General features: G+C 47.1%; 1 protein-coding gene across 3 annotated transcripts in view; it reads left to right on the top strand.

The window, feature by feature from the left end:
• The first annotated feature begins 860 nt into the window (after positions 1-860).
• FCHO1 (FCH and mu domain containing endocytic adaptor 1) overlaps positions 861-25,217 on the top strand; it is a 61,297-nt gene continuing 36,940 nt past the window's right edge. For 2 of the 3 annotated variants that reach the window (XM_054981062.1, XM_054981061.1), the window contains exons 1-2: positions 17,609-17,649; positions 20,557-20,630. In XM_054981062.1, coding sequence (XP_054837037.1) covers positions 17,643-17,649; positions 20,557-20,630 — 81 coding nt within the window. In that variant the 5' untranslated portion in view covers positions 17,609-17,642. Of the gene's footprint in view, positions 899-17,101; positions 17,179-17,608; positions 17,650-20,556; positions 20,631-25,217 lie in introns of those variants that run through there. The other variant, XM_054981063.1, reaches the window with a different exon arrangement.

Here is a 25,217-nt window from a genome sequence, read left to right as displayed (position 1 = left end):
AAGGTCAAAATATGCATGCTTTGTGATCGCTGGGGAGGTTGGATTAACACGTTCCTATTGTGTACTGGGAGCTGAAGATCACAAGATGCCAGAAGGATCTAGGTTGGCCTCGCGCTCTGCTTCCAACAGTGGGCCTCTAGATGTCTCCAAGGACACCCCTAAGAAGACCCTGAAGCCAACAAGCCACCTGCATTGCGTGCATTTTAATTTATTCCGTGGTAGATTGCCTCTGACCAGGGAAGCTCCATTTATATCCCATGCCAACCAAGATCCGTCAATAGACGTGTTGCTCATGAATGTATCTCTTCTTCAGAACTATCACAACAAATACGAACCTCATTTTCAGGACCATCAGACCAAGGTGAGTCCATCTGGTTCTACATCGTTTCCAGTGAAGGCCCCTCTAAGACACTTTCAAGCAGGCACGAAAGCAGCAACAATTCTGCTTCTCCCATAAGCTGTTGTTCAGTGATAGATTTCCTCTGACTGTGGAGGTTCCATCCCTTGCCTGCGTCCTTGGAATCCACCGGTTTTAGACAGCCGGGGGATTGTTCTGGTTTCCTGAACCTCTTGCCTTCTCCCCCCCTTTTAAAAATAGTAAAAGTAGGATGGGGGAGGGCAGAGGCGCCGCTTCCTCTTTAAAAATGCAAATGAGCTCCCTGGGTGGAGTGCGGAGGGGTGGGAGGCGTAAGAGAAAAAAGGAAGCCAGAAGCCACATTTTCTGGCGGGCGAGCCAATGGGGAGCGAGCCTCCTTTCCGTTTTGTAACCAAGGCCCTGTAGAAGCCCCGCCCTTTCCCACCCCTCTGGGCGGGAGGGGGGAAAAGAAGCGGGCGGCTCTTTTTTTTATTGCCAAGGAAGCCAGCGGAGCAGGTGTGCGATGCCGAGGAGCGCCGAGAGGTCAGTGCGAAGCCGCCCGCCCCCCCCCCTCCCGGCGCGATATTCCCCTCTTTGCACCCAAGGGCTGGGTGGAGGAGGGAGATCCTCCGTGCCAAATTGCAATGCAACATTTTGTGTCTCCAAGAGACACGCCCACAGCCCCCTTTTTTCATCCTTCTCATTGCTAGCTGGGCGGGGGGGTGGGAAACGGATCCTATTAGCTCTGCTAATACATTGGAGGGGGCTCCCCAATTGAGATCTCCTGGCCGCCACCCTCCAGCCCTCCCAGATTGGGAGGGGGAAATCCGCGCCAGTTTGGGAGGGGGAAATCATCCGCCCCCCCCCCGCCCATGACATTAAGTTCCTCTTCTGTTAACAGTTTCCCGGCCTGTGGCTGTGTTATTCCGATTAACTTGTTTTGATGGCTTTGCAGCCCCCCACCTATATTATATATCCCGCCACTGCTTCAAATGCTTGATGAGAAGGGGGGGGCGGGCGGAGAGGTGGATGGAAATAATCTAAATAAGGCCAGTTTTTTGTAGCCATATAGCCGTGCCTCTCTCTGTACGGATACATGTATTAATAGAGTTGCTATTAATGATAATTACTAATAATAAAATACAATGGGGGTGAGGCGGGGGATGCATTCTGCAGGGACAGGTTTGTCTGGCAGGCCTGGATCGGTGATGTCTGTGTTTGTGAGTGTGTGAATTTGTGCCCATTGGTCTGTTGCCCTGTTTCTGCGCTGGATTAAGAATTCGGCTGCAATGTGGAAGAAAGGTAGACGGTGACAGATGCCGTCACCTAGGAGACACCAGTAGCCATTGCTGGAAAGGCGGAGGGGGGTTGCAAGATGGTAGCAGGTATGTGTATCGTGTGGCCCCCCCCTCCCTGTGCTTTGCTGGGCAAGTAATTTTTCCAGAACCTGCTAAAGGGATTTGCTGGCTGCTCTTTCTTTCTCTCCGCCTGAACAGAGCCACCTGTGAGACATTTTCCAGACCTGCAGTTTTCAGATGGGGGGTGTCATAGCTGATCTGAAGGTCGTTTGTTGCCTGGAGCAGTATTTGGCAATGCCCGGGGATTGGAGGCTCAGCCTGGGCTGGTCTCCGGCTGTTGCCAGCTGGGTGTGTGTGTTTGTGTCAAAGGTCTGGCTTTGCTTCCGCAAAATTGGGCCAGAGTAAATATAGATTTTTATTTCTTTCACCTGTCCCAGCGACAACTCGTAGGGCTGCTCTTTCGACATGTATTGATTTCTCGGTCTGGTTGAATGGGAGGAACCCGTGGGGGATTCTTCCAATGCCGGTTTGGATCTTGGCTTGTCACTGCCTCCGTGTGCCAAGCCTCTCGGGGAAGGCGTCCCGTGATCCGGTGGTGCAGTTTGAGCATATCTGTATGGAACGGTTCAGGAGGCTGTTTTGAAGCTACCAACCCTGGTAGGCCAGTTGCAGGCACCTGCACTGCTGTTAGAGAGTCATGGGAGGGCTGCAAATATTATCATTTAGATGTAGGTTTGATAGCCCCTTAAAATCTTTAAGGGGCTGTTGGACCCAGATATAGCTCTTTGGCTACACACCCACACGGCTACCCACCAGAAACAGGGTTATGATATCGGACCCCTTGCTGAGAGTAGATCTCAGGGCCTGTTAATGGGAACTAGATGGGATCCAGTATCCTTCCTCTACTTTGAACACATCAAAACCATCTTTGGTTGCCAAGCCATTGATGCACCTTGGTCTATCTTTTTTTTTTCTTTGACTCGGATTGGCTCTGAGAGGAAGGTCCTTCCCAGTGCCCGAGATCTTTTAAATGGGATAGGACTGAACATCTGCATTTAATTCCGATGAAGCTGTCTGGCAAAGGGAGCTTAATTCTTGAAAGCTCGCGCTCTGGAAATGTTGTTGGTCTTCAAGGTCCTATTGGAATCTCGCCGCGTCTAATTTGTAAACTTTTATTTCTTTCCGGACTCTCCTGAGCTAGCTGCACTGATCTCTGCTTCTGTAAACCTCCAGGTTGGACAGCTGTAATACGCTTTATACGAGGCTAACCTAGAAGGTAATTAAGGACCTTCAACTGATGCAGAATATGGCAGACTAGCTCTTGAGTTGGGTTTGCATATACAGCTTCTATTTCACAACGGCTGAACTGGTTGCCAATTTTGATTCCAGGCTCAAGCCAGGGTGCGGTTTTTAACCTTTAAGGCCCTTTGTGGTCTCTGTGTGTGTTTGTATGGTGCCCTCAGGTCGTAGCTGACTTATGGCAACCCCAACTGGGGTTTTCATGGCAAGAGATTAACAGAGGTGGTTTGCCAGTGGCTGCCTCTGCAACCCGGTTTTCGTTGGAGGTCTCCCATCCAATTACTAACCAAGGCCAACCCTGCTTAGCTTCTGAGATCTGATGAGATCAGGCTCACCTGGGCTATACAGGTCAGGGCCCTTTGTGGTCTGCTCCCCCCATATTTGAGGCTGTCTCTCCCTGTATGAGCCCTCTTGCCAAACCAGGTCATCCTCCTTTGGAGGCAGAGAGGTTCATCTGGCTGGCATTTGATCTCTGGCTTCCTTTGGGGTAGTATTCACTGTGATGTGTGGCTGTGCCAAGGATGCCGTCTCTAGACTGGACCCACAGATTGCGCAAAGCTGCATTCTTCCAATGAGGTTCTTCTTGTCGAGGTCCTTGGCTATGGGTTGTGTTTTGATGCTCGGCAACGCTGACAGTTCTGGGGCTGCTGGCTTGTTTTTTAAACGGCTGTTCTGATGTTTCGGCAAGACTGGTTGTGTTGGGGAGGGGGAGAACGGTGGCTTTGATCTGTTATTCAACACTACTGTTGTAATGCCATGTTCTCTGCGTATTTTACTTTGTCGTGAGCTACTTTGACCAGAGTTAGTCATGGAATACAGCTTTCGAAAAACATTTGCAAGAATGTGCTTGGCCACTGAGCAATGGAGGCCTGCAATTAAACCATAGATACCAGTTTTGGGTCATGAATATCCCAAGCTGACTTTTGGATCACGTTGGACTTAGGACTCTTTCCTTCCTTCCTGTCTAATCTGTCACAATTTTATCCCACATTTCTTCCAAGAAATTCACGGTAGGTGTGCACCATTCCCCTCTCCCCCCCTTTTTCCTCACAACAACCCTGTGAGGGAGGTTAAGCTGACAAATAGTGATTGACCCTAGGTCATCCAGTGAGCGTATTGATTGAGCCTGGGTTTGAACCTGAGTCATAGTATGATGCCCTCCCCACTACTCCCTACTGTCTCTCACCACCCTCTGATTGGCAGGGACTCAGCACCTGCTACTTGGGAGTTTTTAGCTGGAGATGCCACAGACTGAACCTAAGAATACACAACAGGCCCTCTGCCACTTAGCTATGGCACTCTCTGAACCACTTTATATCAAATCAGGCCTTTGTTCTGTGCAATACTGTATTGTCTCCTCGGTTAGGTAGCAGCTCTCCGAAGTCTCAAGCAGAAAGGGGTCTATTCCAGTACCTGATAATCCAATACTTTTAGTTTGACAAACGGGAGCTGTCCCACTCAGCTCTTCCTCACACAACAGCGCATTGTGGTTTGGTGGCAAAGGTTCTTGCACTTGATCCTCCCTGCTTTCTGTCTTGTGTTGCAGAGTAGACAATCAGGCAGCCAAGAAACTCAATTAAAACAGTTCTGTTCTGCCACATTTCCTAAGGCTCAAGGTGGCTAACAATGCCGCCACCGGGTTGCAGCGGCGCAAATTATAAACATGCCAATGAAAAAGGTTAAAAATCAGGTTCAAATACACAAATAAAAGCACTCAAAACATGCAATCACATACAACACGTATGCAAAAATTATGGTGTAGTGGTTAGACGGTCAGACTAGGATCTGGAAGAAGTAGGCTTGGATCCTCGCTCTACTGTGGAAGCTCGCTAAGTGGCATTCTCTGCCTAACCTACCTCTCAGAGTTGTTGTGAGGATAAAATGCACGATGTAAGCTGCCTTGGGCTCCAGTTGGGGAGTTAGATGGGGTAGGAATGAGTTGAATAAAAAAAGAAAGAAAAAACACACAAGATTAACAAACATTGTGATGGAACAAAATTGGCAAGGGGATCAGTTGTGAGACCGTATCCTTGGTACCCACAAATGAGATTTTAAAATTTTCTTTAAAACAGTGACGTCCTTCCTTAAACGATCTGACTTGGGTCAGCTAACCATGCAGCACTGGGTTGCAAAGACACAAAGTTGAACCGTCCAATTAATAAGATGGAGAAAAGGCTTAGATCTAAAAGTGCACGGAATTACAAACGTGTCATTCAAATCGCGTTGTTAAAAATGCAGAATTAAAAATGTGAACGTTTATGCTCTTTGGGTGGCCGGTTTGGTTCTCCTCTTCCTTCCTAGTTGTTGCCTAAGACAAGATAGAATCGTGGGGGATGGAGAATCTTGGTGGATGGTTCTTGCAACTCCCCTTGTCCGTGTTCACACGACCGGGACTGTGCAGAAGCTCACTTGAGATACCCAGAGGGATTTCTTGTCCTTGTTGTGGTGCAGGTGCTCTCTGTTGTGGGGAGATCTGTTGGGTGGTTTTGCATCTCTGCAGTGTTGGACTGGAAGGTCTTTTGTTAAGGTATGGTGGAGGCATAAAAACATAAGTATAGCTGGATACGACCATGGTGGGTCCATGTGCTTCAGCATCCTTTTCCACAATGTGGCGAAAAAGATGCTTCCAGAAGATCTGCAAGCAGGACACAGAGCCCAAAGCATTCCTGTACTGTTCTCCCCTCTGCATCAGCATTCAAAGAGAGAGAGAGGGTTTTTCTGAATATGAAGGTTTTATTTGGGCACCATGGCTAATAGCCATTGCTCGACTTTTCCTCCATGAACTTGTCTAATCCCCTTTGAAAGGTAGTGACAGTGCCCCATCCAGGATTCTCTTCTCTGCGTCTGTGAAAAGGAGAAAGGTGTTTAGGTGGAAATAATTTAGGTTGTAAGTCCCATCCTTACAGCGGCGTAGCATGGGTTGGCAGCACCCGGGGCAATTCCCAGCAGGTGGCGCCCCTGTTACTATACATGCACCACCTGCTGGGAGTTGCCAACCCATGGGAAGTGACGTCATTGTGGAAGGCGTGGCTGCGCCCCTGGGAGAGCTCCCGGGATTTGGGTCTGCTTGCCTCCCTGCCCCTTACCTGGCAGCCCTACGGTGCAGCCACCTGCACCGCCACCAGCTTGGCGCACTCCTCGGCCAGTAGCCACTGCTGGAGAGCCAGCTTAGCGCCAAGTGAGCCAGCCACTCTGTTGGTGCAGCAGGCAGCCAGGAGGTGTGGGCGGCCTCCAATGGATGCAGCACAAGCTCTCCTTGGCACGAATGGTGCCCCCTAAAATTATGTGCCCAGGGCAACTGCCCCCCTTCCCCCCCTCACTACGCCACTGCATCCTTAGTCAGTTTATTGTGTGACTTTGTCTGAAATCTCGGACTCCTGGGTCCGTTTCTCAGCTCTTCCTAACTGAAAAGAGTTTGACAGAGCAGCAAGGCTAAGGGTATATCCATGGACATACACTTTCCAATTTCCCGGGGCTGGCTGGGGCTGGGCCAGATTGATTGCTATGCTAGGTGCTTAAAAAAAGCCGGGGCCCGGTGACATCATAGGGAGGGGCTCCCTACAAAATTAGGGGTACCCGGGCACCCCCTAACAACACCCCTGGGCTGGGTCAAACCTAGGAAAAGGTGGAATTGGCCAGTGGTTATAGGGGTATCTCATGATCTCCTACTGTGTCCTGTTTTTGAAATTCACTTTTAGGATAGTCGCTTTAAGACCTACAGATATATGTACCGTTTGCATAGGACAAACTACTGTTCACAAATTTGACACTAAGAAAGGCAACACAGAAAAGCCTGTAGGGGAACATTTTAAAAAGTTTTTCTGTACGTTCATTTACAGGAGTCTTGTTTGCGCCTTATTCGTAAGGGTAACGTAGTACTGAAATTTACTAAATTATGGCATCACAGATGCCTTCATTTGATAACTACATGAAATCTCTGAGCCAGGGCAGAATACAAAACACTTGCTGTGCGCTCAATTTCTGAGCAATGTATAGAGTTCAGACTAGTAGCAATCTGCTTTCCACTTCAAACTCCTATCCTATAAGTGAGTAGAAGCACGTTTTGAGACAATTCAGAACAGCATCCATAGCCATGACCCCACAGAAAACTCACAGTTACGCCACCTAGGATTTTAAGTTACACTGAATGTGTTTGTTCTAACTGATGCTCCTTGAATGAACTCATTAGCTATAACATTAAGATCAGTTTCCTGAGAGATATGTTTATGTCCATGAAGAAGAGCCATTTGTACCACATCCGGGATTCTCTTCTTCAGCTCTGCGAAAAGGAGAAAGGCATTTAGGCGGGAATAATTGAGGTTGTAGGTCGATCCTTAGTCTGTTTATTGTGTGAGTTTGTCTGAAATCTCGGACTCCTGGGTCCTTTCCCCAGCTCTTCCTAATTGAGTTTGACAGGGTAGAGATAAATAGGAACTATAGATAAGGACAAGAAATTAAGGGGTTTTAGTGATGTTGGAAGTCAAAAAGGGAAAAGGGGGAGGGGGAAGGGATGGGGGGCATATACTTTAATTATAAGGGTAAATGACTATGTATTGTGTATTGTGTTGTATGTTAGCCCATTCAATAATATTTTTTTTTTAAAAAAGAGTTTGACAGGGTAGCAAGGCTAATGGTGTAGCTGCATCACAGATTTAAACTGGGTTAGTAGCCATACCCCCACCTTTTATTCTCTGTAGTTCTGCAATGAGAGAATCTCAAATGCCAATCTAAAACTCCCAGAATTCTTTTAAGGAAGTCAGGATGGTTACGCTAGTACGAAACTCACATAAGATTGTAGTGCAGACATGGCTGAGAGTTGCAATTTCTGGTTTCCCGTGAGAAGGAGAGAGAAATCTTGGGGACGTGAGTAGCTGACCCCTGTGGTTATTGTTGATACCACGGATGTGGGGGAACAGCTCAGTCAGGCAGAAAGGGTTCGGTGCTCTTTGGGCTTTCCCACTCAGAGGTTTTCTAGGTTTCTGTTTAAACCTAATTCAAGGTGTTTATTTATTTGGTTAGAACAAAGTTCAAGCACAATAGCGCATTAAAGACCAACAAAATTTCCAGGGTATAAGTTCTCGTGAGTCAAATCTCACTTCAAAGTTGACCTTTAGGGTGCTACTGAATTTGAGTTTTGTTCCCTTTTATGCATACATATCATTTAATACACTGACTTTTTTGGGGGGCAAACAAGGTAAAAATTTTGATAGAAGCAAAGGCATTCCCCCCCCCCCCCCCTGCTGTGATCTGTTGGTCTCATTGCTTTTTCAAACTCATAGAATTCCTCAGTGACGCTGAAACATCAGTGGGATTCTGTTTTCCTTTTGTGGGGGGCGGGGGGGGGCGGGATGGACCATAGTTTTGAAATAATACACTGCAACACCTGTTATAATGACATATAACTACCTGAAATGTTGTTTACTTAAAAAAGATGGAGCCCACTTCCTTCCTTATATTTTAAAGGAACAATTTTAAACAAGATGCTTGTTTTTCAGGATTGTCTGTTTTAGGTTAGCTTAGAGTGGCGTGGGGGACTTCCGGTATTCCCTCAAACACCATCACAACCTTTCTGCAGACAGGTCTGGATCCAGGACTTCTGGATTTGAAGTTCTAGTTCAGTGGTAGAGCAGTTCCTTTGCATACAGAAGATCCCAGGTTTAAGCCCCTCCCAGGTAAGAGAACTGGCAAAGACCTTTCTCTGCCTGAGATCCTAGAAAAGAGCAAGAGTCCAGTAGCACCTATAAGACGTGGCTCACGAAAGCTCACACCCTACCACAGATTTTTTTAGTGCTCCTGGACTCTTGCTCTTTCCTACAGACAAACATGGCTACCCATCTTATCTGAGATCCTGGAGAAACATTGCTTGTGAGGGGGGAAGACAAGACCAGGTGGATCATGGGTCTGACTCTGTATAAGGTAACTTCATGTTTTCATGAGCAGATCTAGTTCTGCTCATCTGCCTTTTCCTTGAGAGGGTCCCAGATTCAGTCCTTGGCATCTCCAGTTAAAGCATTTCAGGCAGCAGGCTTGGGGGGGAAACCGGAGCTGCTTCTGGTTGGAGGAAGAGAATATTGGATTGCATGGACCAGCGGTGCGACTCGATGGATGGCTGCTTCAGATGTTCTTCGGCATAAGCTACAGTCATGCTCTTCTCATACAGCCGCAGTCCAGTGGCTGGGAATCTGCTTTGCACACAAAAGCTCCCAGTTGTATCTCCAGGAAAAGCATCTCTGGGGCTGGGAAAGGCTGTTTCTCCTGAGATCCGGGAGAGCAGCTGGTGGTCAAAACAACGAGCTCAATAAGCGGAGGGTTGAGCCCTAGTTTGGAGAAAACCAGACTCAAAATGCTCTAAATAAATAAGGGTCTGTCTTGAATTTAAACAGCTGTAAACAGCTATATTAGTACAAGTGAAATCCAAAAACGAGGACAAAAACCGCGCATGCCTTTTCTATGGAAGGTGTAACACAGATTTCTTCTCAGTGTATCATATGTTCAGAAGCACAGCTGTTGTTTGATTCTCATGGCTTTACCTTGTGAAGGCTTCTTACCTGCAAAAAGCACCTCAGATCAGGTGGGGAAAGGGGCCCGTGACATCTCCCTCTCGCACTTACACCATCTACCTGTCAACTGTAAACTTCCAGAGTGCTTGCAGATGTGTTCTTGGTGTCTTTTGTGTGGCACTGAAACTCTTGTTACTGCAGAGATCTGCTAAAACGTGTGAGCATCTTCCAGGAGCGTTTTAAGTCCCTTCTGCTTTGACTGACCTGTAGTAGTTGTTACGAAGCTGCTTTCAGGAGTTCCTTTAAAAAAACCCAATAAGATGATGATATCCATCCATTTTCCTGTCATTGTTTGTAGCTGGGTTGTTTTTTTTGCATCTTGGGGCTGAAGCAGGTCAGAATTTTCAACACAGCATAATAAGAATGCTTAGCAATTTTATTTTGAACTGGAAGTGATTCATGCGTGCTTTTTGGTTACAGCAATCCTGTAAGGTAGGCCACTGTTAATAGGGCAGAGAAAGAGAACAGCTTGCCCTAAATCCTAGAAAGGCTGGATTCAAATGGGGATTGCAGCCTGATTTGTGGCTCAGTCTTTCAGCTGATGGGTTCTATCATCTTTTGCTCCTCTGATAATCCAACTTGCTGTGACAAGTGTCAGGCATTTGGGTGGTGGCAGCAGCGATGCTTTCACTGGAGAGGCCATGGCTCAGTGGAAGAGCATCTGCTTGGCGGGCAGAAGGTCCCAGGTTCAAACCTGGGCATCTCCGATGAAAAGAATCTGGAAGTCTGTGATGTGAAAGACCTCTGCCCAAGTCCTTGAAGAATGGCTGCCAGTCTGTGTAGACAAGAGTGACCTTGATCTAAAGCATTTTTCAAGAGTGTTCTTTTCCTCCTTGGCGCGCAAATCCTTTTGATGCTGAGTGGTGCAGAAGAGCAGCAGGTTGGCACCTCCAAATTTGGGAGTGGAATTTATGTTGCTCTTCCAGTCAGAGGTCTGATGGCGTAAATGCCACGAGTGATGATGCAAGGCCATGGATACTGTGCGGAGGGGCGGGGAAGGCTCTTTCTCTGTTGGTTCGGAGCTGTTCTCGACCTCTTGCCTGTGGAGGCAAGGGTTTTCTACGAACCCGTAATTCTGTGCTGTTGGACTTGCTGCTTCCTCGGTCATTGCCCGGCCTGTTTCTGGATCCTTTGGCCCGTCCAGTGACCTTTGAGCTGTCAGGTGGATGCTGGAGTTCCTTGGACGGGCTAATAGAGGTCCTGCCTGCCCCGTCCCCATGTTGCTTTCACCCTCCTTGTGAGAAGCATTGGTTGCGAGAATCAGCAGTCTGGACTTTTCCGCACGGTACCATCTGTGAGCCGGGGGGGGGGTCAATGTAACTTACAAAGAGGGTTTTTGTGGGTGTTTTTGGTATGGGGTGGGATGGACTGGACTGTAGATTTATTTCTGAAATTGCCTCTAGTCTGGAGTGTGTGTGTGTTTGTGTGTGGAGGGTGTATTAATAGATTTAATGCAGAAAGGCCATAAGCAAGGTATTAATACATCCTCCACACACAAACACACAGTGCTTGATAGTCTAAAGAGCACCAGGGTAGGGGGAGACAGAAGACATTGCTGCATCTCTGCATAAATGTTTCTGGCCCAGTTCCTGCTGTTGATCTGCATTTGGGCTGTACCACTCCTTTTTGCAAATGGACGTTCTGTGATCAAATGCTGTTCTCTCTCTTCCCCCTAAAAATCACTGCATGCAAAAAACTAGTGTCAGGGGAACAGCTAGGCAAGATCCTCTCCCAGCTTGCAGCAGATCTCAGTGCTACTTCATATGAAAAAAATTCCCTGCACATAGAAACTGAGCACATCAGAGAGAAGGTGAGGCCAGAACTAGTGTTGCCAGGTCCGGGTTGGGAAATTCCTGGAGATTTTGGGGGTGGAGCCTGGAGAGGGTGGAATTTGGGGAGGTGAGGGGCCCCAGTGGAGTATAATGCCATAGAGTGTACCCTCCAAAGCAGCCATTTTCTCCAAGGGAACTGATCTTTGTCACCTGAAGATCAGTTGTAATTCCGGGAGATCTCCAGCCACCACCTGGAGGCTGGCAACCCTAGCCAGAACACTTCCTCCTGACCTACTAGTTTTCTAGATACAGGGAATTGTGCATGTCTGTAAGCATTAAAGAGCATTCCAGTTCCTGCTACACACAAATCCATTTTTGCCGGGGAGATAGCTAGGTTAGAAGCTTTCTCTTGAGATGGTAGCTTTTTGTGAGCAGGGGAATTCTTTATATGGTGGAGTTCTTCCTTCATGAGAGTTCTCAACTGAAGTGGTTCCTAAACAGAAGTGACTGAATACCGTGTCTGTCTGGGGTTCATATCCTGCGTTGCCGTCCTGGGTTACTTTTGAAAAAAGGCAGGAGGAGCGAAATCTAGGCCGAATCCTGACCTGCTTCCTATATAAACATGGCCCATAAAAGCCGTGTACCTCCCTGCCCCCCCCCCCCCCCGCTGCTGGGTCTCAAGTCCACGAAAGCCTAAAGACTAACTCTTGTTAGTCTTTAAGGCACTGCAAGATGCCTGCTCATTTTGGCTGCAAGAGGCAAACACAACTGCACCTTGGGAATCATTATGCATAAACAACACACATTTAAAATGCATTAGATAGCAAGAAACCAACAGGATGGAACAATTTCCAAACGTTGGACAAATGTATCGGTGATACTGCATGGAATGTATTGCCCGTGAATACCTCAATAATTCCCAGCTTTGGCCAAATAAATGTTGTGGTGGTTGTTGTTGCCATTGTGTTTTTGCCCTGGGGAAATCGTATCCAGAAGAGCTAAAACCTACAGTTTTGTCAAGCATTTTTTCTCCTATAATGATTCTTTCTTAAGTTCCCCAACTTAGTTGCCATTCTAGTTGTGTCTGAATTCCCTCTTGGTCTCCCACAACTGGAGAGAATGCCTCTTCTAACATCATGCTTGCCGTTCTGGTTGTGTGAATTATGAGTTTGCTTTGTGACCCAAAAAGAAATGGGGGGCTTAAAAGCTGGGGTGCAGGTGGAGGGGGGATTTATCTTCTCTCTCCATATCCAGAACGGCTGTGTATATTTGTTCATTCTGGGAAGAGGCATCCCCAGATCTCCAGCGACATGCCTCTTCTGAAGTTAAGCCCTTCAGCTGGTGGATGAAAAATAGTTTTAAAATGTTGGAAAAGTGGTTGGGGGAATTGCTGGTTCCCCATGTCTCTCTGTTGCTGTTGTGTGCAGTTCTCGCCCTTGGCCCCAATAACTCTCCTCTCCTTTGGTCCTCAAATGGCTCGATTGCTGTACATTTGGAAAAAATACCAGGCAGCCCTGGGAGCTGAAGTGGTTTTGTCACCTCTCATTTGGGGATGAATTGTAGGGGTTGGGTGGAGCCCAGGGTCAAAGCCTGCAATCTTCTACCCATACCTAGGGTTGCAAACCACATTTACAGTCAGCAAATGGACAACTTCTTCCCCCAGTCTTAATTTTCATAGTAATTCTGGTATGGCTGTTGTGAGAACTTGTTCATCTAGGTGATTTGGTCAGAAATTTCTGCTTCTTTCCCCCGCCCAATCCCAAGCGATCATTTATTTTTATTTATTTTATTATTTATTTATTTATGTCATTTATAGCCCGCCTTTCTCACTGAGACTCAAGGCGGATTACACAGTATGAGGTTAATACAATCAATATCAGGTAAGTACATTTCAATACAATACCGTAAGGTAAACATACACGTTTGAAGACATAGCATTAGCAAGGATCCAAGACATAGTAGAAAAAATACCAGAGCAAAACACAATCAATTCTAGGACTAACATTAGACAGCATGGACTGATGGTTGTACATAGGAGTACATATTTAAAGCAGCAGATAATATATGAGGCAAAAATGGTGATGAAGTCTATGATCCCCAACTCCCTACAATGCAGCCCTCCCATTTGAGTAAAAAGCCTTTTTGAATAGTTCGGTTTTGCATCATTTACGGAAAGCCAGGAGAGTGGGGGCTCTTCTGGCTTCCTCAGGCAGGTCATTCCACAGGATAGGGGCCACCATCTTCTGTCCTGCTGCCCTCCCCCAACTTCAATATGGCATTCAGAATTGCCTCAGGCTGTCATGATTTTCCTTCACCTTCAGATTTATCCTTCTGTTGTCTTCGCCATTCCCACCCTGTGGAGTCTAAGACGGTTGCATTCTGCAAGTATGGCTAGAGGTGTTCCTGGCTGCCACTGTAAATTGTAAAATCCCACATTGGTTAATCTGTTACATTAACCATTACGGGACCGTCTCTCCCCATATATTCCCCAGAGGACACTCTGATCAGGGGACAAAGAGCTGTTGGTGGTCCCTGGCCCCAAGGAGGCCTGCCTAGCCTCGACTAGAGCCAGGGCCTTTTCGGTCCTGGCTCCCACCTGGTGGAATGCTCTGTCTGCTGAAATCAGCGTCCGGCAGGACCTACTATCTTTTCGCCGGGCCTGCAAGACAGAGTTGTTCCACCAGGCATATGGCTGAGGCTGGGCCTCCGCCGGCCTGGAAAAAGGGGTGTATAAATCTTAACCCTCCCTGTGAAGTCTGTCCACCATCCTGTTTTAAATGTGTTGTTTTTAATGAACATGAATTGTTAATTGTATTTTTAATGTGTTGTTATCCGCCCTGAGCCCACTTGCGGGGAGGGCGGAATACAAATTTGAAATAAGTAAAATAAATAAATTAAATAAATTCAAGTATTTTTTAAAATTATGCTGGAAAGGCAGATTTAATAGGAGCCGCCTTCTCCCACCATTCATAAGCTCTTATTTTCTTCATTTCTTCCCTCTCCCCAGTGTGGGCCAAAGTGTCTTCTATTGTTTTCCTCTCCTCCATTTTATCCTCCCAACAACCCAGTCAGGAAGATTAAACTGAGTGTGTGTGACTGGCTCAAGGTCACTTAGCAAGCTTTCGTGGCAGAGAGGGGAATCGAACCCGGGTCTTCCAGATCTTAGTCCAGCTCTCTAACCTCTGTGCCACATGTTGCCATCCTATGTGCAGCTTTTCTGTAGCGCTTTAGGGGGCAAAAATCATGCACCAGGTTTTGATTCTTAGGTACAAAGATGTTTTGTTCTCAGACTCTGCTTCCCCCAATCTTTATGTCTTAGACTTCATGTGTTCCAAATTCCAGCTTTCTGTGCCGGCTGAAATCACCACAACCATTTACGGGGTAACCCTAGGCTCCCATTCCTGGGGAGAGTCATACAAAAGTGTCCCTTTGGGGCTGTTCTAACCCTAGGTGTGGCTCTGACTCTACAGGTTTGTCAGATTCCAGATTTCTGGGTGGGCTGAAAGGACCCTCGAATCACTCTGGGGTATACTCTGTGCCCTCTGATTTGAGGGAATCACTCCGTCGATACCACACCAACTTGGTGACATGAGTCTGACTGGTTAAAAGTTGTATCGGATGTTCTGCTATTTTGTGAGCCTTTGATAAAGTTTGATCACGAAATGGGAAGTAGACGCTGGCAATGCCCGTTAGGCCCCGCCCATCTGCAACTATGAACTTTTCATGAGAGTTTTTCATCTTGGAGAATCCTTGGGAAGTTTTCCTAGTGGTTTGAGCAACATCCCTATACCTGCAAAAGAATTAAAAACAGTGAACAACGATTTGGAAATAGTGACTTGCCTTTATAAGTTCCTTTGGATTGTGTCTTCACCAGTTGGACTTTAAAAATTGGACTTTATAGGATTATTGCATCTAGTTGTGGTTCTAAGTAGTGTATTTATTGCTGATAAGGACCTTTGTAATAGTTTGTATTTATAGGAGTTATTGTTCTTCGATTGCACTCTCAGCACTTAGCACTTTTCATAGAAGAAAGTAATATATAAAAATAAAAAGTAAAAAGTAAATTCAATAATATATATTTCAGCATTAGATATAGTAATATCGTGTGCAGCCCAAGCTCTGCTCACGACCTGAGTTCGATCCCGGCGGAAGCCGGGTTCAGGTAGCCGGCTCAAGGTTGACTCAGCTTTCCATCCTTACGAGGTCAGTAAAATGAGTACCCAGTTTCCTGGGGGTAAAGTGTAGGTGACTGGGGAAGGCAATGGCAAACCACCCTGTAACAAAAAGTCTGCCAAGAACACGTCATGATGTGACGTCCCCCCGTGGGTCAGTAATGACTCGGTGCTTGCACAGGGGACTACCTTTACCTTTTACCCTCTGGCAGGTTGTTCCTTTGCTTTACTTGTTTGTGTTCCAGAGGGGCCCCTTTATTTGCTCTCTCAGACTTGCAGGTGTAACAAATCTCAGGCTTCTAGCTCATTGGGAAATACCCAAGCAGTGTTGATGTCTCCCTATGAGTGAATCAGCAGTGACTGAACGTTTTATCTCCTCTGCCTTATCTTAATGTGAAAAAGCGTGTGTGTGTGTTTGTAAATGAGAGACAGCACGAACATGCTTGAGATCCTCGTCTCTTTTCTCACCCTTTCCTCTACAGGACTAGCAACGTGATCATTTGTTACTACAACATACGGCTGCCTCTTTTGTTTTCGATTAAAATTTATGATGCTGTTCTAATACAAACAGATCCAGAGGAGTTAGCTGTGTTAGTCTGTAGTAGCAAAATCGAAAAGAGTCCAGTAGCACCTTTAAGACTAACCAACTTTACTGTAGCATAAGCTTTCGAGAATCACAGTTCTCTTCGTCTGACAAAGAGAACTGTGATTCTCGAAAGCTTATGCTACAGTAAAGTTGGTTAGTCTTAAAGGTGCTACTGGACTCTTTTCGATTTTGCTAATACAAACAAACAATTTTTAAAGTGCGCAAAAGAAGAAGATACTTGAAAGGAATGATCAGATTCCCTGAAATGGATTGTATCTGTTCTTTTCTTCCAGTAGTGGTCTTTGTTTTTAAATATCTAACACTTCTTGCCTAACATTCTCCTGTGTGTAAATCTTGTTTCAGCTTTTACAAATGAACTCCTCTTCCCTCCCACGTGTCCTCCACCCACAATAAGCCTTTTTAAACTTGCAAAAGCATGTTACGGATCTTTGCCATGTTTGCACTGACAACGGTCTCGTGAGGTTGGTTGACGTTGTTCCCATTGGATAGAGCAAGGTGTGTGTGTGAATGACCTACTCTGATGGCTCCAAAACAAGTCTGTGTCAGAGGTGGCCCTTGAGCCTAGACTCTGATGCAAAAAAATTTTGTTTTTCAAGGACACCACCCCTATCCTTTCCAAAATCAAACAGCAAGGCAAGAGATTTACTTTGTTATCCTTCTCCTGAGGACCCAAGACAGAAAATCCTTTTTCTGGTTCTCGGAGAACAGAGCACCTTATTCCAATCCTGCAAGAATTAGGTTACCCATTTGGTGGTCTTTTGCACAACAAAGCCGATTTTTCTATTGGGCACCTGCGAAATGCTGCCAGAGGTAAGCCATAAATTTCAAGTGAGGCCATCTGAGGTTTTTATCCTTGGGTTAAAAAACCAATAATACACCGGATGCTGTTTTTGCCTGTTCCCTTATCTGCATTTTTTGAGAGGCCTGCAGTGAGAACGACACGATTGTGGGAGCCGAGTTCTCCGCTTATCTGGGAGGGCCTCCCTACCCGGCTGGCTTGCCCTTTGCTCAGCTGTGTTTTTGCTCTGTCCTCCCCAGGGTGATATCCCGGCTCTTCCTTTCTTTTGCGAGCTGAGAGAATGAGCAGGCGAGGACCACTGACCTGTCTCCACTGGGTAAGTGAGACCCCCAAAGAATTCCCCCCCATCTGCTAGTGCTTGGCATCGGCAACTAGTGGTTAGAATAAGAGGAACCAGGCCCAGAATGTCTGGGTCCTCTATGCAACTCTCTCCAAAGAGAATGATGGCAAACGTGCTAGCACAGGCAGAGAGACTCTTTTATTCTATTTTCATCTCTGGGGAGGGGGGTAGGAAGAGGTGGCAGCTGGTCTAGAGAACTGTGAGAGTCTGGTGGGCCCAGAGATGGTAATTGATTCCCCCCGTCCCGTGCTTCAAGGAAGGCAAAAGACCAAATGTGCACCGAGATCTCTTCATATTCTTTCATTTCCTGTTTTTGCCCAATATGTGTTTGTGGGGAGTGAGGGGGGGGGAGTGAAGCTAACTGTGCTGGAGTGCACACAGGATGTCTTATGTTTGAGATGGTAGCTTCTGTCTTTGCTGTCAGATCTCGGAGGGAGGCCATGCGAGGTATGGAAAATGAGGGAATGGCAGTGGGATACCTGGGGGTTGCAAGATGGGGAAAGTGGCTTTGGATTTAGGACATTGGGTGTGTGTGTGTGCAGGATTTGTACATGGCTGATGCTTTCAGGCGCGACATCAAGACTTGGGCCCAGTTGCAATGGCTTGCTTGCCTGTTTGTGGCCCGAACAATTCTGGCCTGTGTTTTTGGTGAGCTCTCCTCCCTTTTCTCTCTGTATCCCAAGATCTGTGGTGGGTTTGGAACTGGTTCCCCCCCCCCCCATCCTGGTTATCCGTTTGAGGCTCTGATCAAGAAGGTAGAATCCCGGAGAGCTGTAGAAGGACCGTATCACTTCAGACCACAGGTGGGGCTGGGGGATTGCACGCGCTTGTTCTCTCCTGTAAAATCTCCCTGCAAGTGGAAGGTCAGCGTGGCGGCGAACAGGCTGGGCCTCACTTTTTTCTCTTCCTAATGTTTTGGTACCAGGAAGTCTTTTTTTTCTTCTATAGGAAAGTATTCACTAAAAGCTCCCCCCCCCCCCGTCCCACTGGAAGGGTACACACCTCTTTGGCTTTTCAGGGCTTTCCGCTAGGTTGCTGCAGATCGGGCCTAAAACCGCCGGGAGAGTTGAAAGCCTCGTGCGGTGGTCTCGCAAAGAAGAGGTGAAGAGGAATTGGGGCAAGGACAGCAGAGTGATAACAGAAGGGCCACGGGGTGGGGGGTGGGGGGTGCAATTCCTGTGGTGGGGTAATGAGTGGAGTTATTTAGAGATGAGGGCAAAGAGAGAAAGTGAATGCTTTGGTGGGGTGCAGGGAGAGAAAGGGGGTTAACAGAGAAGGGGCTGTGAAGAACAAGATGGAAGAGAAAAAAACCTTTTTTTTACAGTTAATAGAACAGCGTGTTCCTGGGTGTTAAGGAGTGGTCTTCGGAGTGGTTGCTCTTTGAGTTTTGCACCCCCTGGATTGAGGGGTGGGGGAGACATGGATTCCTGTGCTCTACTCCCCCAACTCTAAAATGTGCAAGGGGGGGTAGTCCAAAGGCTCCAGACCCTGTGTCCTCCCAAGCACTGAAATGAGGGTGTGTGTGATGATATAGGGGGATGGGCAGGTCCACTTTTAGCCAGTGGGGGTGCCAGGTGCTCCCTGGCCGTTGGAGAGGTGTCAAATTTTGTGAGCGTAGAGCACGGAGGAGGGAGGGAAGGCGGCATGGTATAGCCCTATCTCGTCAGATCTTGGAAGCTAAGCAGGGTCGGAACTTGGGTGGGCGATCACCAAGGAAGACTCTGCAGAGGAAGGCAATGGCCAACCACCTCTGCTTGTCACTTGCCTTGAAAGCCCTTTGCTGGGGACGCCGTAAGTCCGTTGTGACTTGACAGCACTTTACATATGCACACAGCAGGGAGGAAAGATCCTCCCCCTCCCCACCGCCCAGTTTCATGGAGGAGGATCTCCTCTGCCTCCTCATACCCGATCTTGTTCTCAACTGCCTCCTCATACCCGCCCTCAGCCTGCCGATGGGTCATTCATTATTCAATGTGCTATCTGGTTCCAGGTCCTGGCTCAGTCTCTTGGCACAGTCCCCCGCTCCCTGTCTCTTGCCTCCTGTTAATAGCAAAGGAGCAAAGAAGCCTTTCCCCCAACAGCTGCAAATACACCCCCCTCCCCTGGCTGTGCTGAGCTGGAATCCTTCCTGGTTAGAAGGATTTGCCTGAACGTTGGGCTGGCTTGGCTTGCTTGCATGAGCAACCTGGAGCTGGTTGCCCTCTTGCAGCGTCTTGGCTGCCCCTCGGAAGCTGATTGCAGTTGCCCTTGGCCGCTGCTGCTGGTGTAGGTTGATCCCGACGAAGGAGGGTCCTGGGTCCGTGGTCTTTCCAGATGTGGGGTTACACTGGGGGTGGCACCTGCTGACCTGCAAGCATGTGACGTCACTGACACGTAATATGAAGCAGGGGAGCTAGAGGACAGGAAGTGCAGCCTGAGCACCAGGATGTGTTTCTGAGGAATGAAGGAGGCAAGGATCAGAGCCATGGAGGAATCTGTTTCACTTCTAGGGTCGCCAGGTCAGGTTGAGAAATTCCTGGCGATAGAGGGGGTTGAGCCTGGAGAGAGGAAGGGGAGGGGGAGGGACTGCAGTGGGGTAATTAGTGCCATATAGTCCACCTTCCAAATGAGCCATTTCCACTGATCTCTGCAGCCTGGAGATCTGTTGAAATTCTGGGAGGCCCCACCTGGAGGCTGGCAACTCTGTCCACCAGGGCTCTCTCCTCACTGTCCTGCTGCTCTTCTTGGCACGCATGCGAGAGAAGCTGGAGGTGTGGTTTCCCTCCTCTCTGCACATGTGCACTAGCCACAAGGTTGTCCAATGAAAACGGCACCACGATAGGGACTTGTGACTCAGTAAGTTGGCTGCTCTAATCCACTTGAGAATGCCAGCCCATGAGTTGAAGATCACTGGGTAGAAGGTAGAGGCATTCTCCCTTCTCTCTTGTAGGAGGGGCTCCTTTTCCAAGAACATGCCCGTCTCCTGCAGAAGAGGTATTCTTCCTTCTCTCACTTCCTGGGAGAGGAATACCTCTTCCAAGGAGGTACTCACCATCTATGCAAGAGGCATTGCTCCCTCTGTCACAAGAGGGAATGCCTCTTCTTCCCATCTGCGGTTTTCTCAGGTTGTTTGAAAAGAATTGTTTTTAAAAGAAGGTGGAATTATCTCCTAGCCTATGAAAATTCTCCCCTCTATGCTCCCTTGCCTGCTTTTCCAGTTAAGATTTTCATCACAGCAATCTCTCTTACAGACATAGAGGAGTTTAGTGTGTGTGTTTGTGGAAAGTGTACGTGCATGTATGTGTTTAAGTGCAAGTGTAGGGGCCTTCCTGGGTAAACAGACTTAATCCAATTCTCAACTTTTGCATGCTATAGGTTTCCAAGAGGTGAGTCGTGGCAGATCCCCAGCTGGCGTTGTCAAGATGTCGTACTTTGCCGACCACTTCTGGGTAAGACACCCGTGTGCACGTTTGTCTTGTTTCTCTTTCATCTTCTTTTCCTCTGGTGCGGAATGATTGCTTTGCTAGTAAAGGTTTTCTGTCAGCGAGAGCCTCGTCGTGGGTCACTCGCTGCAGTTTTAATCTTTCATGATGCTTGGAGTTACTTTTGTTTCTCTTTTTTGGCAGTTGGGGATTTTTAAGTGTGGTTGTCTTTGGTATTGTGGTTGTGTTTGCTGGCTTCCACAGGAACCAGTTTCTGTCCATGGGGTGGGATCGAAAGTGAGAGTCCCAGGATACGGGACTGTGGTTGACTTGCTCCTTAGTATCACACCTTAGCCATTCTCTTGTATAACGATCATAGTGTGTAAAGAGTGGCGAATTGGCCCTTGGCACCCCTCGTTGATGCGTGCTTGTGAGAGAGGATACATGTCTGTGTGAGAAGTGAGCCAGGAATGAATGTGGATGAATGAATGAATTGAATTTATTGTGTATGGCCATAGGCCTTCACAATCCCAAACCGTTCATTAAAAAACAAAAAAATACAAGAATACAACTATAATTACGTGCATATAAATAAAACTACTATAAAATGCATTTTACCTAAAATGTGAACGTTAAACAACATTAAAACCAGGTTTCTAGCAGCTTATAGGGCAACAATCTATATCAGGTGTTTACTCTCCTGGATACCACATTTGCCCTTATTTTCCTAGCTGCTGTGTAAATGGATCCACTGTCAAAGGGCATCGCTCAGTTGGCATGCAGAAGATAAGAACCCTCACTGTTGCCCCCTAGCTATGTGCCTAGCGGATCATGGACTCAGCGTGGGTGTTCTGTTACCATTTAGCACATCTGAATGTTCTTTTAAATCAGCAACGCTCGTCCTCACGGTTCTCTTGGACACCGAAAATATTTGTGTGTATTTTAGTGTTGTGTTTTGTTTTAGACGCTTGGAGGGGCTGCAATTGGTCTTTGACTCTCAGCTTTCTTTGCATGCCAAGAAACTCCCATTCTCAGGAGGTCTTGAGAATGCCTCTGGGACTTCTAATTCTGTAACACGCACCTTGGCTCAATAAAAGGGCTGAAAGGAGAGGAGCTGAAGACTTCATGAAAACTTGATCCCATCTTCCTTGGCACTTCACTCCTTTTTCACCACCATTTTGCAGTTCTGGCTGTGACACCCTCCCCCCTCCCGCCATTTCTGGGCACCGGAGAGCTATTTCCTTCCCTCTGAACTGGCTTTGTGGCATTCTCGTAGAGCCAAATCTGATTGGTGTCATTACAAAACCAAATCGGAGTGAGCAAGTGGAAGAATCGAGGTGGAGAGGGTGGTTGTTGACAGTAATTTATAGCCTTGCTCTGCCAGAACTGTTGGAGAGATGGGGAGGCGGTAACCTTGCATTTTAAAACAAGGCGCCTGCTTTTGCCTCATCCCTGCAAGAAAAGAAGGCTACAGGTCTGTTTTTGAAAAAGATAATTTTGGTATAGCTTTTTTCTCTATGTATTTGTTGAGGTCTTGCTAGATTTCTTTTGCATGGTGTGATTTTATGATCTAGTTCTCTATTCTTTCATCGGTGAGCATTTCTGAATCTTGATAAGCTTCTAACGCTGAGCCTCACGTGGCCCAGAGCTGTGGACATCCCAAAGAATCTCAGCTATATATATATATATATATAATGTGTTTTGTTTGGAAAAAAAGCAGGCTTCTAGTCCTCATGACTGGAAATATAAGAAGAAGAAGCATCAAACGTTCTACTGTATAGAAATGAAGCTTCAAGTACATGACCCAATCAAACAGTAAAATGCATAATAATGTCTGGAGCCACAGTGTTCTTTCTGAAAGGGTGTCATGGAGCTACAATTTGAAAGTTGCACATCAGAAACTGCTGCGTTTCTCTGCCGTTGCTTGTCATAGTCACTGTTTCACTCTATGTCTGAGAAATGTGGAATGAAGCCCCAAACCTCACCCCTGTTGTTTGCTCAAATTGTAAGGTGTAAGTAGACAAGTTAAGGATTTTACAACTCAAGGAAACTTAGGCACATTGCACCCAGCCCTAGGGTGTGTTTCCAGCCATCATCTCTAAGGTTTTCCACTCATGTCATCTTGCATAAAACTTTCCATCTGCAGTCAGTTGTATAACAAAGAGCAGACAGTCCGTTTGTTAAAAGCTCAGTTGTTCATCCCCCCCCCCATCTTTTTGTGTAAAGTATGCTGAGAAATTGCATTGGAGTTATTGAAGACAGTGAGATTTGCATGTTCATACCAAAAAATCTTGCCTGCAAAATATACGCCCCGAGGGTGATTCTTAAACTGTTGCATGCTTGGAAAATGAGTGGCCAATGCTTCCAGAAGTTTTTTTTCTTTGGGGAGGGGGGTGAAGTTGGTTTGTACTTATTGGGGGGGGGGAGCACTTCAGTGGCCTGCCCCTCCCTTACATGGTTAGCAGAGCCAGGGTGGTGTCGTGGTAAGAGTGTTGAACGAGGATTGGGGGCCCAGGTTTAAAATCCTGCTTAGCCAACTTACTGGCTGGTCTTGGAACACGAGATCTCTCAGGCTGACCTACCTCATGGAGTTGTTGTAAGGGTAAAATGCAAGGGGGAGGACTATTTATTTACTTCATTTATACCCCACCGTCCCATCCAGTGGGGATCCAAAGCGACTTACATCTCTATTTTATCCTCACAACCACTCTGTGAGGTAGAACAGCACATTTCAAGTCCAGTAGCACCGTAAAGGCCAACAAGATGTCCAGGGTATGAGCTTTTGAGACTCACACTCCCTTTGTCAGATACCGGTGAGTTAGGTTAGACGGAGTGTGTGTAACTGGCCCAAGGGCACCTAGGAAGCTTCCATGGCGGAGTGGGGATTCGAACCTGGATCTCCCCGATCCTATTCTAGTGGGTCTCAACCATGATTTCCTTCCAGCATCTTGGAGGGAAGCCAGCAATCAGATAAAAACTTAATCGATCCCTGATCAGAACCCCAAACCCGAGCTTCCTTCCGGCCACCAGCTCCCCCCTCTCGGCAGCCCTGGTTCTTGTATTTCAAAGCCTGACTGCACCTGGTTTCTTTTTCCATCAAGTGCGTGTACGTGGGGTGTGCATGTGTGAGCCCCCTCCTGCCTCTCTCTCCCACCCACCCCCCAATCACGACTCCTTCGCTTTGGCTGCCTCCTATGAATTGCGCTCGGCTTTCTCAGCAAGAGGGCCCGGGGACGGTTGCTAGGCAGCCTGTTGCTCCTAGCAACCGAAAAGATGGCATTGATTGCCAAGTGACAAAAGTTTTTTTCCCTCTCGCTCTTATGACTTTTTTTTGCTCATTTCCCCCCTCCCCACCAGTCAATTACACACCGCCCCTCCTTTCTTAAAGCAAAACCGTCTTTTCTGTGGGGAGGGGCTTGTTGCTTGCATGTGGTTCAGACACCTGCTTTTTTAACCCGTCAGATGTGACGACGGATTGTGTCGAAGGAGGGAGTGCATCTGCTGTGTTTTATAACCCCCCCTTTCATCTTTTGCTTTCTCCTTTCCTCTTTGGGTGCTTCATGCAGTGCAAGCTCAAAATAGCTTATGGCAAGGAACGCAGAGCCAGGCAAGCTTCTTCAGGCGCTGGAAAGTGGGTGGTTTTACTCTTGGGGAGGCCATGCTGGACCAGGCCGAGGGTGACTCCTTTGGTCTAACAATACCTGCCTGATGGGAAGCCCCCAAATAGGGGATGGTAGCAGTGACCTTCCTATTTTGTTAACAAAGGTACGCTGCTCCTGAAAATGGAGGTTCTATTCAGCTCTCATGCCTAAAGTCTATTGATAGAACTTTCTTCCAGAAGAGCCCTGGTAGATCAGACCCATTCTTTCCGGTCCAGCATCCTGTTTTAAACAGTGGCCATACAGAGGCCCTGGTGGGATTTTGAGCGCAGGGCGGGAAGGCAAGACTCATTCCCTTTGAGCTCTTCCTGCAGCTGGTAGCCTGCCTCTGGACATGGAGGTTCCATTTACCTGTCATGTGTAATAACCGTGGCTAGGCCTCTCTTCTTCTTTGTCGTGACCTATTTTAAAACCCATCTGAGCCTCCATTTGTGATAGCCAGTTCCAGAATTATGTAGGGTTCGAGCCCAGTAGCACCTTAGAGACCAACAAGATTTTCAGGGTATAAGCTTTCGAGAGTCAAAACGCCCTTCTTGAGAATGATGTAGTGAAGGAATTTTAGCTCTTGGTTGTTTCGGTTCCTTCAAAGCCGTGGGAGTGGCATGACCTGCCACGGTTAAACTATGTATTTAAAACATCTATACCTGCCCATTGACTTGTGTTTTTTTTTGGGGGGGGGGGTAGTTTGCTGTTAATTCTATTCCCTTAGCCTACAAGCCATACATCAATTGTATTTCGTGAGGGATTTATAACTGCATAGGTAAATATGGCTAAATCATACGTGTGCTATTTTATCTAACTTGACAGTAAGATCTTTAGTTTCTGCTGTTCTGAAATGTTCTGTATCTGGTCATTCCAGGGAGTAACATATTGGTTACGAAGTAAAATATAATGGGGGCAACTAAAAAGGATATGCGCGGTTGAGTCAACTTGATCTTTCCAATAAGTACAGTAG

Source organism: Eublepharis macularius, chromosome 5 (genome assembly GCF_028583425.1).
Source record: "Eublepharis macularius isolate TG4126 chromosome 5, MPM_Emac_v1.0, whole genome shotgun sequence".
In the NCBI taxonomy this organism is placed as follows: domain Eukaryota; kingdom Metazoa; phylum Chordata; class Lepidosauria; order Squamata; family Eublepharidae; genus Eublepharis; species Eublepharis macularius.
The sequence above is the reverse complement of the archived record's forward strand: the minus strand, read 5'-3'. Positions and strand labels throughout refer to the sequence as shown.